General features: G+C 34.0%; 1 protein-coding gene across 34 annotated transcripts in view; it reads left to right on the top strand.

Annotated features, from left to right (window-relative positions):
• PTPRD (protein tyrosine phosphatase receptor type D) overlaps positions 1–15,398 on the top strand; it is a 1,372,973-nt gene that overhangs the window by 1,192,454 nt on the left and 165,121 nt on the right. For 17 of the 34 annotated variants that reach the window (XM_078436814.2, XM_078436822.2, XM_078436818.2 and 14 more), the window contains 5 exons: positions 4,113–4,246; positions 6,761–6,905; positions 10,110–10,415; positions 11,319–11,512; positions 13,624–13,650. In XM_078436814.2, the coding sequence (XP_078292940.2) occupies positions 4,113–4,246; positions 6,761–6,905; positions 10,110–10,415; positions 11,319–11,512; positions 13,624–13,650 (806 nt within the window). The remainder of the gene's footprint in view (positions 1–4,112; positions 4,247–6,760; positions 6,906–10,109; positions 10,416–11,318; positions 11,513–13,623; positions 13,651–15,398) is intronic. The other 17 variants (XM_078436832.2, XM_078436834.2, XM_078436833.2 and 14 more) reach the window with 4 other exon arrangements.

Below are 15,398 nucleotides of genomic sequence, written 5' to 3'. Positions count from 1 at the left end.
TTATTAAAATACTAGGTATTTTAGCAATGATAGGTTTTCCAGTCTCTGTGATATTTCATGTTTATGATATGGTTAAGTGAAATTGTTGTTTAGCCTTTCAATACATGCTGAACCCTTTTCTTTTTAGAGATATTTCCTAAATTTCCATATTTCCTAATATGATCAGCATTTCAGATGACACAGAGATTTGTCCTTCATTTCTTATTCATTCTACATTCTCTGTCTTTGAGTTGCTATCTGATATTTAAAATGAAGCATCATAGTGGTACTACTAAAATCCTTTGCATTTATTAATGGGGTTCTAATCTTATTTTAGGGAACTGATAATTCATATTTGTATTTCCTTATGGACATTAAGTAATCAAGAAGAAAATTAAATGTTGACACCACTTTTACAGAATACAATGATTTCTTAAATATAATTTTAAGGAAAAATTTAAGTTCTACCTCCATTTCCTCTTTCCACACCTAAATTCTATATTTGGTTTATGGTCAGTATTATCACATCCCCCCCCCTTTTCATGTAGCATAATTGCCCTTAAGTTTCTGGGTAGGATCTTTTTATTTTCCTAAGAGTTTTTCAGAATCTCAGTTTCCTATAAAATCTTGTTTAGTCAATTGGTGAGGGAAATGTACACTACATTGTACATTACAACAAACATTACAAATGTTTGCAAACATTTCAACAAGCATTTTAATGTTTCCTTCTCTCTCTCTCTCTCTCTCTCTCTCAGAGAGAGACTGGACCCACAAGTGCACAAAACAGCAAAAGCATCAATCTCCTGGTGCTGAATACTACCAACTCCTTCAGGTGGGCCAGACACTCTCCCATCAGCCCCAGGCCCCACCTGGTCTCCGAGACCAGGACTCGGGAGAGAGAGAGAGAGATCGAGAGAGAGAGATCGAGAGAGAGAGGGAGAGGGAGAGAGAAGGGAAGGAGGAGGTAGATAACGTAAATGTTAATAGAACCTTGGTCACAACATTTGGCATAAAAGGTCTGTCTGACAGAGGATGAAGTGCTCCCTGTGTTTCCAAATAGTACAGAGAAATAAGACCATTTGGAGCCCCCCTAAAGTGCTTCTTTATATACATGTATTATGATCATTAGGGCTACTATGTTTGAGGAATGCAAAAATAAACCCATTAATTTCACAGCTGTTTTCTTTTACTTTGATGCTTCAGTTTCATTGCTGTTGTTTCGACTATGACTAAATGCCTCTAAGGAAGAAATCTCTTTAGGTGAATCTCTAATTCCCAGGGGGGTCTGAGTAGTTACATCCTAAAGGTATTTATGAACATAGAGCCTGATATAATAAAAGGTCTCTTAAAGCACTGGCCCATTTGCTAGATTTTGCCTGTAGATATCATTTCCCCCTATAGTGTTTTTCAATTAATTTCAATTGCTTCAATTAATTTCAAATGGTTAAAATCGGAAGATTTTACCTAGAATTTGTTATCAACTTCAGTTTTGTTCAAGCAAGTGCACAAAAGAGCAAAAGCATCAGTCTCCTGGTGCTGAATACTACCAACTCCTTCAGGTGGGACGGGCACTCTCCCATCAGCCCCAGGCCCCACCTGGTCTCTGTACTCGTTTGCCTGGTGCCTCTAGACATTTGTATTTCTACCATAAGTTTAAAATCTAGTAAATTAAGTTACCCTCCAGACTACTTCAAAAGGACAAAGTAGAAGCAGAGAACGTTGTATATATCATTTGAAGTCATCTGACCATTATTTATTTTGTCTAAGAGTAGAATGGACAGTATACCTCTGAAACTGTGAGCCTATTTAATTCACCATTTAGGAGAGGTGTCTTAATAGAATTGGAGGGTCAGATGAAGCTTGTGTTACTAAACAAGGATGAAACATTGAGACCCACTGGGAATCTGTTCAAGACAAATTAAAAGCAAAAACATAAACAGTTTAAGTAAGAAAAAGTTAATTAGATTCCCAAGATGTTTTCAATCAATGTCAGTTCATTATTAGCATTAGGCAGGGAGGAAATACATAACAAGCAATTATTATTTAGAGAGCAGGCCTTCAGTTCTGTCCATGTTTTTAATTCTTGACAAGACCAGGTTCTGGTTTGGCATAAGTCAGGAGTTATCAAAAGGCTCTTCTTTCCCAGACTTGTAGAAATTGAGAGAAAGAAAAAAGGAAACAAAAGTAGAGAAAAAGAAGTGATCACACTTGTCACTGTGTGTGTATTTTTAGGCTAAGAACTCCTTAATCATCTGAATATTAAAATCCAATCATAAATTCCCTCTCTGATTGTTCTTGGCTTCCATTGTTGCTCCTGCCAGTGCTTTTGGTATGTCCCTTTTAGAACTAATGTGTTCTCTGTTTGCTTTGCTATTTTCCTGTTTATTACTTCCCTCTATCCCCCCTTCTCTTGCTCTTGATCTTTTTTAGCTTCTTTTGTCTCCGTTTCTCAGTCTGGATGATTATGTAAGTAAGGTCTCTCACTGGGCAAGTACTTAAAGAGAAAAAAGGAAGAAAAAAAAAAACAGATACACTGTTTAAAAAGTATGTTCATGGAGGCATCAAATTAATGAGAATCTCAAGGCCTGTGATACAAAAAAAAAAAAAAAAGAGAAAAGGTTATGAATGCACTTAGAAATAAGCACTATTGGCCACTTTATGCATCAGTCCAGACATGAGTGTGTATACTTGCACGTGCAGGTACACACGCATGTGCACACACACACACTCATAGGTTAACAGACCAGGCAGAGGAATAAAATAATAATTGGGGTTCCTGGAAACCATTCTGGTAGATCTGTTTAGACTTTCTCTTTTTAAACAAAAGGCAATTTTTTAGTCGTACTACAAGAGAGATGACTACAAAAGAAAAAGTAATACATTTTATATTTCCAAAGATCTTCTTACTTATGAAAATGATGCTTCAAGTATTATTTAAGAAGTTACAGAGTATATTATTTTTCATGTTTTTCAATGCTTATGCCCATTTGCCAAAAACCCTTTAGGTGTTCTTTCCCTCCCAGAATAAAGTATTAGTGTTCTTGCTTTTTTATTAAATATACACAAAATTCTCATGTTTACTTCTGGAAATATGGACCTGGGGTCAACTATAGTGCTTTGAGACATGCCACAGTATCAGGGGTAATGATTCAAATATTTAGTGGCCAGCATGGCATGGCCAACAACCAGTCAGAGCAGACACTGTCCAAGAGCAGTGTAAGGGTAGCTGGGCTAGTGATGCAGCTGAACTACATTAACCTTGTGTACAAGGGATAGAGGACCAATGGGATTTGGTGTTTACCAGGATGTTAACCAGGAGTTGGGGTTAATAAAATTTATTCTAATACAACATTTGGGTGAAGTGTTTTAAGCTAGATAGAAGTCCTATTCTTTATTACATCTGATACATAGCTCTTCCAAATTGTCTATTCCATGAGTTATATGACTAATAGGAGAATTATAGATGACAGCTGTTAAATTACTATTTTTCTGATAATAAACATCTAAACTTTTTGATTTGTGTGGTAATTTAACTCTATCTCACTAGGGACAATATTAAGTTTACATTAGGCCTTGTATGTTGACTCATTTAAAGTCAATTAGGGATTAGAATTATTTGAATGTGATGGGTATTTTGTGTCTTACTTCACCTCTTTTTCAAACTGTGTGTTGGTAAGAAAAAATATTAAGTGATTCTGGTTACCAGTAGGTTTTGTTAATGGAGTGAAGGTGGGATTTTATAGACCTAATGGCAATAATTTTGAAAATTAAATGTGGTGCTAGAGAGTAAGTTCTCAATTTTAAATAAGAATAGGTTTTTATGTATTCAGCACTTGTTATGATTTAGACAATATTCCAAGTGCATGATATAAATCATCTTGCTTAGTACAACAATATTATGAAGTTAGTTTATTCTTGAGATCAAATTCAGAGACTGCTCTATTTTGTATTTTATAATCCTACTATATCTTGAACAGATTTTATACTTATCAAGGACAAGTACAGTGTGAGCTAGCTCCATTAAGCTGACACATGTGGATATATTTTGAGAGGTTTAAGCAGATGCACTAATGGAAGGGTTTATGAATACTCATGGTGATGGTGAGCTCAGTCCTTTGCTTTCCTGTTTTTAGTACCAGGGCAACCACTAAACTTCAAAGCAGAACCTGAGTCTGAAACAAGTATTCTGCTGTCTTGGACACCTCCACGTTCAGACACCATTGCCAACTATGAACTGGTCTACAAAGATGGGGAGCATGGAGAGGAGGTAGGACTGTGCTTCTCACCTTCTGACCATTTACTATACTGGGGCACTACTCTAGTTTGTGTATTTGCTCAAGTTCTGCTGAAAGTTCAGATATCGATAGAGAACTTTGGTGGGTCAGATTTATTCATCAAAAAAAGAACTTGCCTGATAAAAACAGAATATTAATTTCAAGCCTTTGGGAGGATGGAGTGAGGCAAACAACAACAACAAAACAGCTGTTGTTCCTATTTTCAGGTTTCCAAGTTTCTTCTAAAAGTATCTAAAAGAATATAGCCCCTGGGACTCAGGGACTTCCTTTATTTCTCTTCTGCCTTGTAGTACTTAAGTCACTGCAGATATGTGACTAAGTGAGCTCCAAGGCTTTAGGTGGATGAATTTGTCCAAACTGGTTTCAGAGAAAGAGGCCCCATAGCAAATGTTTATTTGTGTGCCAACAGTTATTTGATATTAATGTGAGCACATATAATGTTTGAGTGTGCTATGCAAATAAAATAATTGTGGATTGCAGAAGGCTGAAAGTTGTTGATAGTTCCTGAAAAGAGGAGAAAATTAGTATAATTAATACATATGGTAACAGATATAGCAAGGGGTTCACATATATTAACTCCTTCAATTCTTACAATGGTGCCATGAGTCAGTCTCTACTTCTAATCAATTTCATGTATAACAAAACAGAAGCACAGGAAACATTAAACATTTTCCCCCAAATCTCACACTTCTGAATGGCAGAACTGGTATTTGAAAATCTAGGCAGTCAGGTTCCAGAATCTATTTTTTAAACATTAGCATATACTGCCTCTTCACTGCACTTTGTATAAATTATAGAAATCAGTAGTAAGATGCATCTAACATTTTGTTATTGTGAAATCCAATCCAGGAGCATTAGGACAAAAATCTTAGTGAAACTACAAGTGACAACTCAATCCACACAATTCATCTTATTATACTGCTTAGCGTTCTTTATCTTAAAAAGATCTTCACGAAGCTAGGTAACCCTAAATCCTAACAGAAATACCTTTTTAAATACATACTAAGTGAAATATTATCAATTAATTTATGGTATATCATTCTGAATGCTATAGTAAATTAATATGTCCCTATAAACTTTTATCTTATTACATCTTTTAGAACTGAGCAGAATTCCCAAAACCAAACTCTAAATGGAATGCTTTTACACTTAGCTAACAAAGCCAATATGAATTAAGCACTCAAAAGGTTATAATTGAAATGCTGCTATAATTTAAAGGATTTATGTTACTGCAATAAAAAGACCAGCTTTTATTAAGACACACAATTCAATGTTAATTTATTTTATATCCTTACCACTACCCAACTGAAAAACAAAAGAAAACAAAATAACAGCACAGAAGAGTGGAAATCCTTTGAGAATGCTATAGATGTAGATGCTTGAATGTTGGTACACCAACCCTGTTCTACAATTGTTTCTTTGGGGAATCCCTTTTTTTCTTACCATTTGGGAAATCTACAATTTCTAAAAGCTTTTCTATTTGTGAGCCAGAATCCCTTAGGGATGTTTTCTCTAGTTTTATATTTGAATTCCCCTTGAATGATTTCTGTTTGTATGAACGGCAAACTCTATTCAATGAAAAGCCTTAAGATTATTCATGCCAATACTAGATTACATATCAGCGTGTATTTTAAGGCTTACTACAGGCTAATGTTCAATATGAGATTGATTATACATAGCTATATTTTTGCTAAAATGCAAGTCAAATTTTAAACATGAAAAGTAAGAATTATAACATTCAATTAAATAAGCCTTATTTCAAAAGCCCTTTATGATGGTAAAATTTGCAGAAAAGTTTCTGACTTTTTTAATGTGTGCTCTATAGCCACAAAGAAAAACAAGTTTTAAAATTGTTTTAAATCAACATAGAATAATGATATGATTTCACATAAATTATCCAGCTTTCTTCAGTAACTAACATCATTTTTATCCCATCAGGACTTTGCCATTTCAGATCTATTTTGTAGCAACAGCATATAACCTGTACACCAGTTTCTGATGCTACTTCTGGTCATATTTTCTTTGCTCCTGTTTAAATTCAGAAGGTCATGGGTGATGAGCTAGACATCTCTTCAGTTGAAATTGCACATGTTGGCCATACTCCACCATCAGGGGTGGGTGTCAGTTTCTATTGTGGGCTACATCACAGCAACACATGCACCTTCAATACAACCCATTTATGGGTAGTGGCCTTTCAACCTTCCTTTTATCTGATGCACTTGGTAACTGGATCATCATTAGAAAGATCTGTGGCTTCCATTATTCCGGTTACCTTATTTGTTGTAGAAATTCACCATTAAAACACTGATATTTTCATTGTATAATTCCCCTGATAGAGTCCTAGATACTCACTGTGGATTCTATTTGTGATATTTTGATGCCTTTCTAACCTCAATAACAGAAATCTGAGGTTCCAGGCAGTGTGATAAAAATGTTTGCATGAATCCTAATGGAAATGACCCAGTCCTTCTGTTACTTATCCACAGCAACGAATTACCATCGAGCCAGGGACATCTTACAGACTGCAAGGACTGAAACCAAACAGTTTGTACTACTTCCGTCTGGCTGCACGCTCTCCTCAAGGCCTGGGTGCTTCCACAGCTGAAATATCAGCCAGAACCATGCAGTCAAGTAGGTGTCTCTCTTTGCTTGTTTTCTGTCCTTTTTTTCACTAGCAGGTGTTGCGGCCTTTTATCCCCACCAATAAACAAATCAGCTAATTTATATGTTTGCTAGTCAGTAGTTTCTATGCTAGTAAGCATCCAACTTTGAGGATTACAACCGTGACCTGTGTTGGTCTCCAACTTGGTCCAATAGCAGATCCCATTCTCCCACTTCCTAAACTGAAAGAAGTCTGAGAAGTTCAGAGAGCTCCATGAGGAAAATGAGTGAAAGTTTTACCAGGCCCTGTATAATGATTTATAAGGCTACAAAGCAAACTTCTGGTTGAGAACACTGCCAAATAATCACAAGAGGGCTTAGCAAACTAAAGAGGCAACAGAGACCATATTTGTATGTTTTTTAAGTACAGAGGTTTTAATTTTGCTAACAGGTCTTTATTTCATGTATTTGTTTCTACTCAGAGAAAAGCTCAGCTCTTGTGACTAGTTTATTAAGTCCGCAAGTAGTACATGTGAAAATTTGGAACATTCATAGAAAATCTGTATTTGGACAAATTTAGGAACAATGGAAATCACAAGTACATTTGCAATCCTAAATTGTATTTTATTTCCTCAGGTTTAATTTCTTTTTGGAACTCGTAACCTAAAGCATAGTTATGTTTATCACAATGGGGGTTCATTGTATCCAGGGAAGATTGCTTTGTGTAAAGTATTATATGGAAGTTTATTTTTGATGGAAAGTTTGGTTACTCATAATAATACAATTGTTTGCTCTTTATTAGTAAGCTTCCATAATTAGTCTATTAAACAACCATTTACCTTGAACAGTTTTATGGAGTTATTCCTTAGGTATTTTTTTATACTTTATATTTTATATGTGATTTTCGATAGTTACATATGCAATAGATATGTGTGATCTCAATACATTGAATTTTGTAAAGTGGATGCTCTGTTGACCTAAATTTTAGGCCTTTCAGCAAAGACGAAATTTACATTTTCTAAAAAATGAATTTTCTTTCACATAGGCAAGTTTTCTATTATTTCATTTTCTTATAGAAATTTAAAATCTTCCAGGGTTTTTTGAAGATAAATATATATTCTCTCTCTTTCTCAAAACATGAGTGTTGGTACAAAAAGTATTAGGGCTCTGTTACTTAATCCATTAGGGATAATAACCTATTCCCATAAAATTCCCTTTCTTTTAAAAACTGAAACATTTAAATTAATGCAGTTTTGTATTCTATTCTGAATGCCGAGCAGGCTAATAATTAATATTGTAGAACATAATTCTTAAATTCAGGAATTTAATTACAAAAAAATGTGATATGCTTCAATATTGTATTTTGCCTGGTTTACAAATGTATGTATGGATACATACATTCATACACATATATTTAAATATACAGAGCTAGAATAGACATTTTATAACCACATCAAAAGCTTATCTACTACTCTTTATTTTATTAAAGTAAAAGTTCCAAATAATGTTGAATATATTCTCATGGAATAGGAGGTCTGAAGGTAGCAATGCAGTAAAAACCAAGTCAGCTTTTTAAAAAGAATTACAAATGAGTCTTGCTGTTGCATGAATGACTCAATTTATTATGAATACTGATAATGCATATGAAATAGTTTCATAATTTGAAATATAAGAACCTGTAGACAGAATCAATAAAAATGATAGATATTCTAGTGATTTTGCAAATCTTACTCCAAATTTACAAGATTTTCTTATGAGAATTTCCCTATGATCAGTACAGGGAGCTTTTCATTTTGATTCACTATGATGAAGATCACAAGACATGTAAACTTAAAAAGACAGATAACCCTTTAAACAATTAGATACACCTGACACTACATAGTATTAAGACCCACAAAGTCTCAGGAAATAACCAAACTCCATATTTAAATACATAAAATTAGAAATGATTTACTGATTCACCTATAAATAAATAAATAAATAAATAAATAAATAAATAAATAAATAAATTTTATCCCTCTTATTCTAAGGAATTACATATTATTAACTTCCAAATATTTTTGATAACATTTGCATTGCTCTTATTGCTTTTTAAATTTTTTCAAGTAATGATATGTTTGGGTAATTTGATGGAAACTAATCGCTCATAAAGTGACCATTTTATTTTAGAATGGACAATAAGAAAGTTTCTCTTTTAACTCTTATGTAAACTGTGTGAATAACTATGTACAAAATGAAGGAGATTTTGCACATAAGTCATATCTTTTCCAGATGGTTCTCAGGATTTTTTTAAACAATTCTTTTTAATGGCTTTGTTACTGACATTTTATAAAGGATAGATGATTATTATTGATTTTACCAAAATTTGCTGGTGGAATCTAATTCTTTACTAGTAATGATGTCTCAAGAAGAGTTATAATAAATTCTTTTAAAAAGCTGAAAGCTGACATAGGGTAAGTACAAGTTACAGTCAGAATCAACAAGCCTGACATTACCCTCGGGTAGGTAAATCTTGGACTATGCATTTTCATCCTTTATTGATTCTGCATGCTCACTGTATATGGGCTACAATCAATGCTAGATTAACACCTTTCATTAAAACTGGTCAGGCTGGCTCCGTTTTTCAGATAGTCAGAGGGAACACTTTTATATTTGGGCTTTTATTTATTTATTTATTTTTAAATTGGAATTGCTGGAAGGGCATCCAACAATTACTGCAACTTTTTACACTTGAAAACCCTTTCACGAATGAATACTGTACATGAATCACCCTCATTCTAGAATGTAGAAATGAAAGCTTGAAACGGCATCTGTGAAGCATCATCTGACTCTCATGTAATAAATCTTGCCATATTTACAGCTTTTTTAAAGTTGGGTAGTCTGTGCAGTAGGGCTGGGAAATACTGAGGGATTGGTTTAGAAGAAGAATTTAAATTGCAGGTAGGTAATTTTATTTGAGGCTCTATTATCTCAAGGTTTCATGTTCACATATTCCCCCCACCCATTATTTAACAATTATTTCTGGTCATTTATTCATTTTTTGGTTTATTCATATTACTAAGCCAAGGTACATATACTTAAATTTTTATTTTGAGTTTCAAAGCCTTATTTTCATTTTGTTGCCCTTATTGTTCGTTTATTTATTTTTGCCTTTTCTTTTGTTTTATCATTTTTTTTTTCCAACCACTCCTGCCCTTTCACTCAAACCTTCCTTTAACTCACTACCAAAATAAGAGCCGTCAGCTCCTCCTCAAGACATTAGTTGCACCAGCCCAAGTTCCACTAGTATTTTGGTAAGTTGGCAACCTCCACCAGTGGAAAAACAGAATGGCATTATTACTGAATACTCCATCAAGTACACCTCCGTGGATGGAGAAGATGACAAACCTCACGAGATTTTGGGAATTCCTTCGGACACTACTAAGTACCTTTTGGAACAGCTGGAAAAATGGACTGAGTACCGGATCACTGTGACAGCCCACACAGACGTCGGCCCTGGCCCCGAGAGCTTCTCCGTGTTGATTCGAACTGATGAAGATGGTATGTTGCCTCTGCTACGTCAGTTTGCACCCTTCTGACACAATCTTGGTCTGCTGTCTTTTGATAGGCTAACGGTAATCCGTTTTTTGTTTTTTGTTTTTTGTTTTTTGTTTTTCTGCTCATCTTTTTTACCCAGCATCGCTATAACTTCGTAGTTTTTGCCAAAGACCTATCTTTGCTGCAGCCTGGGCATTTTTTTTTTTTTCAATCTCCACACAATAATTCGCTTCCCTTTAAAAGAACAGTTTGCTGGTATGACCTTGCAATCCAGGCCGTTCTCTATACTTCCGTCTAAAGTCTTCTGCACTTTTTGTGGCCTTTTTGAATAACTTCTTTTACATTTTGAAGTAAACTTTTCAAAACTGTCTTCTTATCTTCTTGTTGCCTTTTTGTTTTGCATATTTCAGAGACACTGATGCTCGACATTCAATTTTTGGCATCTGTTATTTGGAAACCTTTGATACGAGAAAAAAAGAGAAGAAAACCCATATAATCAAGAATCTTTTTATTCTGCTAAAAAGAAACCTTTAAAAAAAAAACACACAACAATCAACAACCAGTTTTTGTTATTATTTCAATGCTATTCCTCTTTGTGCTTTAATGCTTTGAGCCTCAAAGCATCTTCCTTGGCTTTTGTACATTTTTTACATGTTTTTCTATTTCTCTGATACTCTTTTTTTCTTCCATTTTTTTTTTTTTTTTGGCATCGGTCATGTTTTTTGATCTTTTCTTAAAAGGTAGAGCAGATTGGTTGAGCATTTTCATTGCTTGAAAATGTTTGTATTCCACAAAGGAAACATAGTGTGTCTGCCCATTTTTTTTTTTAAACCTAAGTAAAGAAAATACTCTGACTGGGTGGGACAAGTGCCTATAATTTTCTTTTATCCAATGATGTTGTTCCAGTTCCTAGTGGTCCTCCTCGCAAAGTCGAGGTAGAGGCTGTCAACTCAACATCTGTTAAAGTCTCATGGCGCTCACCTGTGCCCAATAAACAGCATGGCCAGATAAGAGGATACCAGGTGCATTATGTGAGGATGGAAAATGGTGAGCCCAAGGGCCAGCCCATGCTGAAGGATGTGATGCTGGCTGATGCACAGGTAAGCCTCTGAAAATACATACCTATGTTTTTATTTATTTATGATACTTTTATTTTAGTCCATACCTTGAAATGGACCCTGTTTGTTTGTTTGTTTGTTTGTTTATTTTACATTTAAAAAATCCTGTACAAAATTCCAGTTTTTAAAGCACATGATGTGTATTTACCTTCTCAGAGGTGACAGCAAGTGAGGAAGTAAATTATAATAAACTGACACTCAAGCCTAATTAAGAACATGTAACTGGTTTCTTAAAATAAAGATAGTCAACTCTCTATATTGATATCTGAGTTTACCTTTCTGTCTTCAAAAAAATTGAATTGATTTTAATCAAATTAACAGAAAGAATCGTAAGTAGCTATGCTAAAACTACTTGTAACTAAGTTGATCTAATTTCTAAGTGTAGGACTTCTTCTGTTGAAGAATACACATCCTTAATTGAGGAAAGGTATCCAGATAGTATTTCATTTAGTACTTAATCAAACCTTGTATTCACAAGTAATTATTTGATTTCCCGGAAAATGAAGATAATGACCATAAAAATTAATTTACAGTTTCCCAGGAAATAAATGAGAATCCTCTATGTTAAGCCAAGTTAAGAAAAGTATGAAGAAGAGTTGAGTATGTGAGAAACTCTATTGATCCTAGAGTGATGGTTTATAATCATGCAGTCATAACTGGCTTTTGTAATCAGTTGTTTAAAGCAGAGCATTAAATGTTTCCATTTTGTTTCCGTAAACTAAAGTGTTTCAAAGGATGATACCATAATACATTCACCTGTATTCTACATATTTACCTGAAAAGAAGAGGAAGATTTCAGTTAGTAACTTATGCTGGGATTTACATATAATCCACAGATAGCTTACCTATACTGGCTCCAGGAGTGATGGGATGTTATGAATAGATTGCTGTGCTTATCTAGCAAATTGGTCGCTGGGCATGGAAATGGATGGGGTTTGGAAAATTTGAAGTTTATTTCAGTAAAAAATTCCTTCCTTTGTGTGAAAGTGAAGTAGACTGTGAGCCAAGTTGAGAAATACTATGTCAGGTTGCCAAATTTTGCATTCTTGTCTCTGTGCAGACAAGAGAGCAATACATATCCCTGTGGCTATAAGGAAAGCATTGACCTAATGTCTTAATATAATCAAGTCACAAAAACACTTATTTAACTAATGGGATCTGGATGAGTGGCTTAATCAGCTCCAAATCCAGTTACATGGTTTTGAAGTCTACTTCTGTAAACTTATATTTTAGATTCATATTCCTTTAGACTCTGGCTGTTGACTTGCTTTTTCTAAATGTTTATTTTGTGCTATCTGTGAAACAGAAAGTACTCACAATCTGAAATTAATAAAGCCATTGTTGCCTATGTTTTCTTTTGTAAGTCTGAAATTATGAAAAAAATTATATGGCCACCATGCTCTGATAGCCTCTTTCATGTCCTAGATATTTTTACATTATAAACCTGTAGTTTTGCCAGTGTTTTCATTTTGGTTAATGAAATTATATGATACAAAATGCCTTAAATGTCAACATTTTTCCCGTCTCTTCTACTTTGTCTTTTATTTGTTAATGTGCTAATTTTGCTTATGTATATATGTTTTTGGTTGTGTTTTGTTTTTTGTTTTTTGTTTTTTGCCTACCTCGTATGCTAACTATTCATTGAAATTCCATTGCACCTTGCAAGACTTCTCTGGGGCTAGAAGATTCCAATATTTTATGAAAGGTGTTAATCTAATTACTGACATAAATTAATTGCATAAGGAAAAAGTCAAAATAAATGTGATAAAGTAGTGTATGAATAGAAACATCAGCTTTACATTATGCCTTAATTGATTCATTCCAATGAACCACACATTGAAAAATATGTATTATCTGATTTTAATGCTATTAATACAAAGCATATTTACTTTTGACCTCTGAATTAGGGGTGAGGGTGACAGCATACATACTTTCTCTTTGGAATTTTGTTGTACACACTGTTCCAATTGCTTATTTTTTCAATTTTTTTTTTTTAATCTAAGGAGGGCAACATTGCCTTTTAAGTCTGCAAATTTCTCTTCATTTCTTTTTATTTTGTTTTCCTCTTCCCCAACCTTCTTAATCTCAATCAGTGGGAATTTGATGATACTACTGAACATGTGAGTAATTTTTGGACGCTTTGTCAAAAACAGATTACAAATGCTTGTTTTTTCTACACCCCTCTTTCACTTATGTGTGATATGTCATCACAGGTTGCTTGGATGCATGAACTAACAAATTATTTTTAAATTATCTTCACTCTATGGTATCCTTTTTATTTAGGCTTTTATTTTGTGAAATTGGCATGTTGCTACTGATTGCCTAAGAAAATCATGAGCTCATGTTGTTTTTATGGCTGCTACTAACTCTGCCTTTTGACACAGTTAGAGGAGGCATGCTTCAAGTGGAGACATCCCAGATGAGAGATATCAGGCTGTTTGATATAGGCCATTCATCTATCCTACCCCAGGGTTACATTTTAGGTGGATAACAATGTAGATCTGGTACTAGTTATATTTAGAAATGGCAGCTCTCTGTTATACCCACAGAAATTTGAGTAAAATTGAATGAGTCATGCCAAGAAGCAGAAAGTATTTCACTGAGAGAGGAATTTTTAAAAATATTTTGATGACTGGATTATGTTATTTATTGAGAGCTTATTATTCTGTAAAGGTTTCCATGGGAGTCATAGGATGTATCTCTGCCTTCTAAGTGCTTACAATAGGTGGTTAGGAAGTATGTAAAGTTCAGAAAAGTTTCATAAAATACAACAAAAGCAATGACCTCAAGCAATGTGTAATTAATTAATAAATGAGTGACAGTGTCAGTAAGAGCTGTAAGTTTGGAGGCCATGGACCAAGAAGAGGTCTTAAAATGTAGTTGAGAACTTGAAAGATAAGTAAGGATTGAAGAGTTGGAAAATGTGTGTGTGTGTGTATGTGTGTGTGTGTGTGTGTGTGTGTGTGTGTGTGTGTATTGGGGAGTTGGAGGTAGAAACATATTTTTTAAAGTACAGGAGAAGCAGTCATTGGGACAGTCAAGAATGTCATATAGTCAATTGATAGTGAGCTTTGCCAATTTAACATGAATGAAGGGATTCAGGCTAGTAAATTAGCTCTAACTATGGCTAAGAAATAACATTTAATATAATGTTGGGAAAACTTGAAGTGTCAAGCTAAAGACGTGGCTTTTAACTCTTCAGTACTGGAAAGATATAGAAAATTAAAAATAGAAACAAGAGACAAACTGGTAAGGGTATTCTTTCATTTTATTTATTTATTTATTTATTTATTTATTTATTTTTATTTTTTGCCAAAACACAGGGCTCTTGTTGGGAATGTTGGTAAATATGGTGGGCAAGTTATTAGTTTTAATGAAACTAACAGTGTTTTACAAACTTTTTTGACTGTGATCCATAGTAAGAATGCATTAAATATCATGACCAATGCATTCATATGTTTAAAATAAAGGTCTTACAAAATGATATCTTATTTTTAAATATATGTAAAATTTAATATTTTTCATTAAAGTATATTATATTTCTTTTCAAAATGCTGGTCATTGATTTCATGACCTACTTAAATGGGTTATTACCTGCAGCTTAAAAATGACTTAGTGGATAGATTAGAGAGAAAGAAGAGAGTAAACAGGGACACAAAAACAACGCTTTCACTAAAGCAGTCATGAAATTATAAAAAATCCAACAAAACTGAGACAGCAGAAATGAAAAAAAGGGACAGTTTTTGTCACCATTTTAAAAACAAAAACTTGCTGAATAGGAATTTGAAGAAGAAAAAGAGATCAAGATCAATCATAAGTTTGGCATATGCTCTACCATTCACTAAAGTATAGAAGCAAGGGAGTTTGT

The sequence above is a fragment of the Panthera onca genome, chromosome D4 (assembly GCF_046562875.1).
Source record: "Panthera onca isolate mPanOnc1 chromosome D4, mPanOnc1 haplotype 2, whole genome shotgun sequence".
In the NCBI taxonomy this organism is placed as follows: Eukaryota; Metazoa; Chordata; class Mammalia; order Carnivora; family Felidae; genus Panthera; species Panthera onca.
Note: the sequence above shows the minus strand (reverse complement) of the source record. Positions and strands in the feature narration are given on the sequence as shown.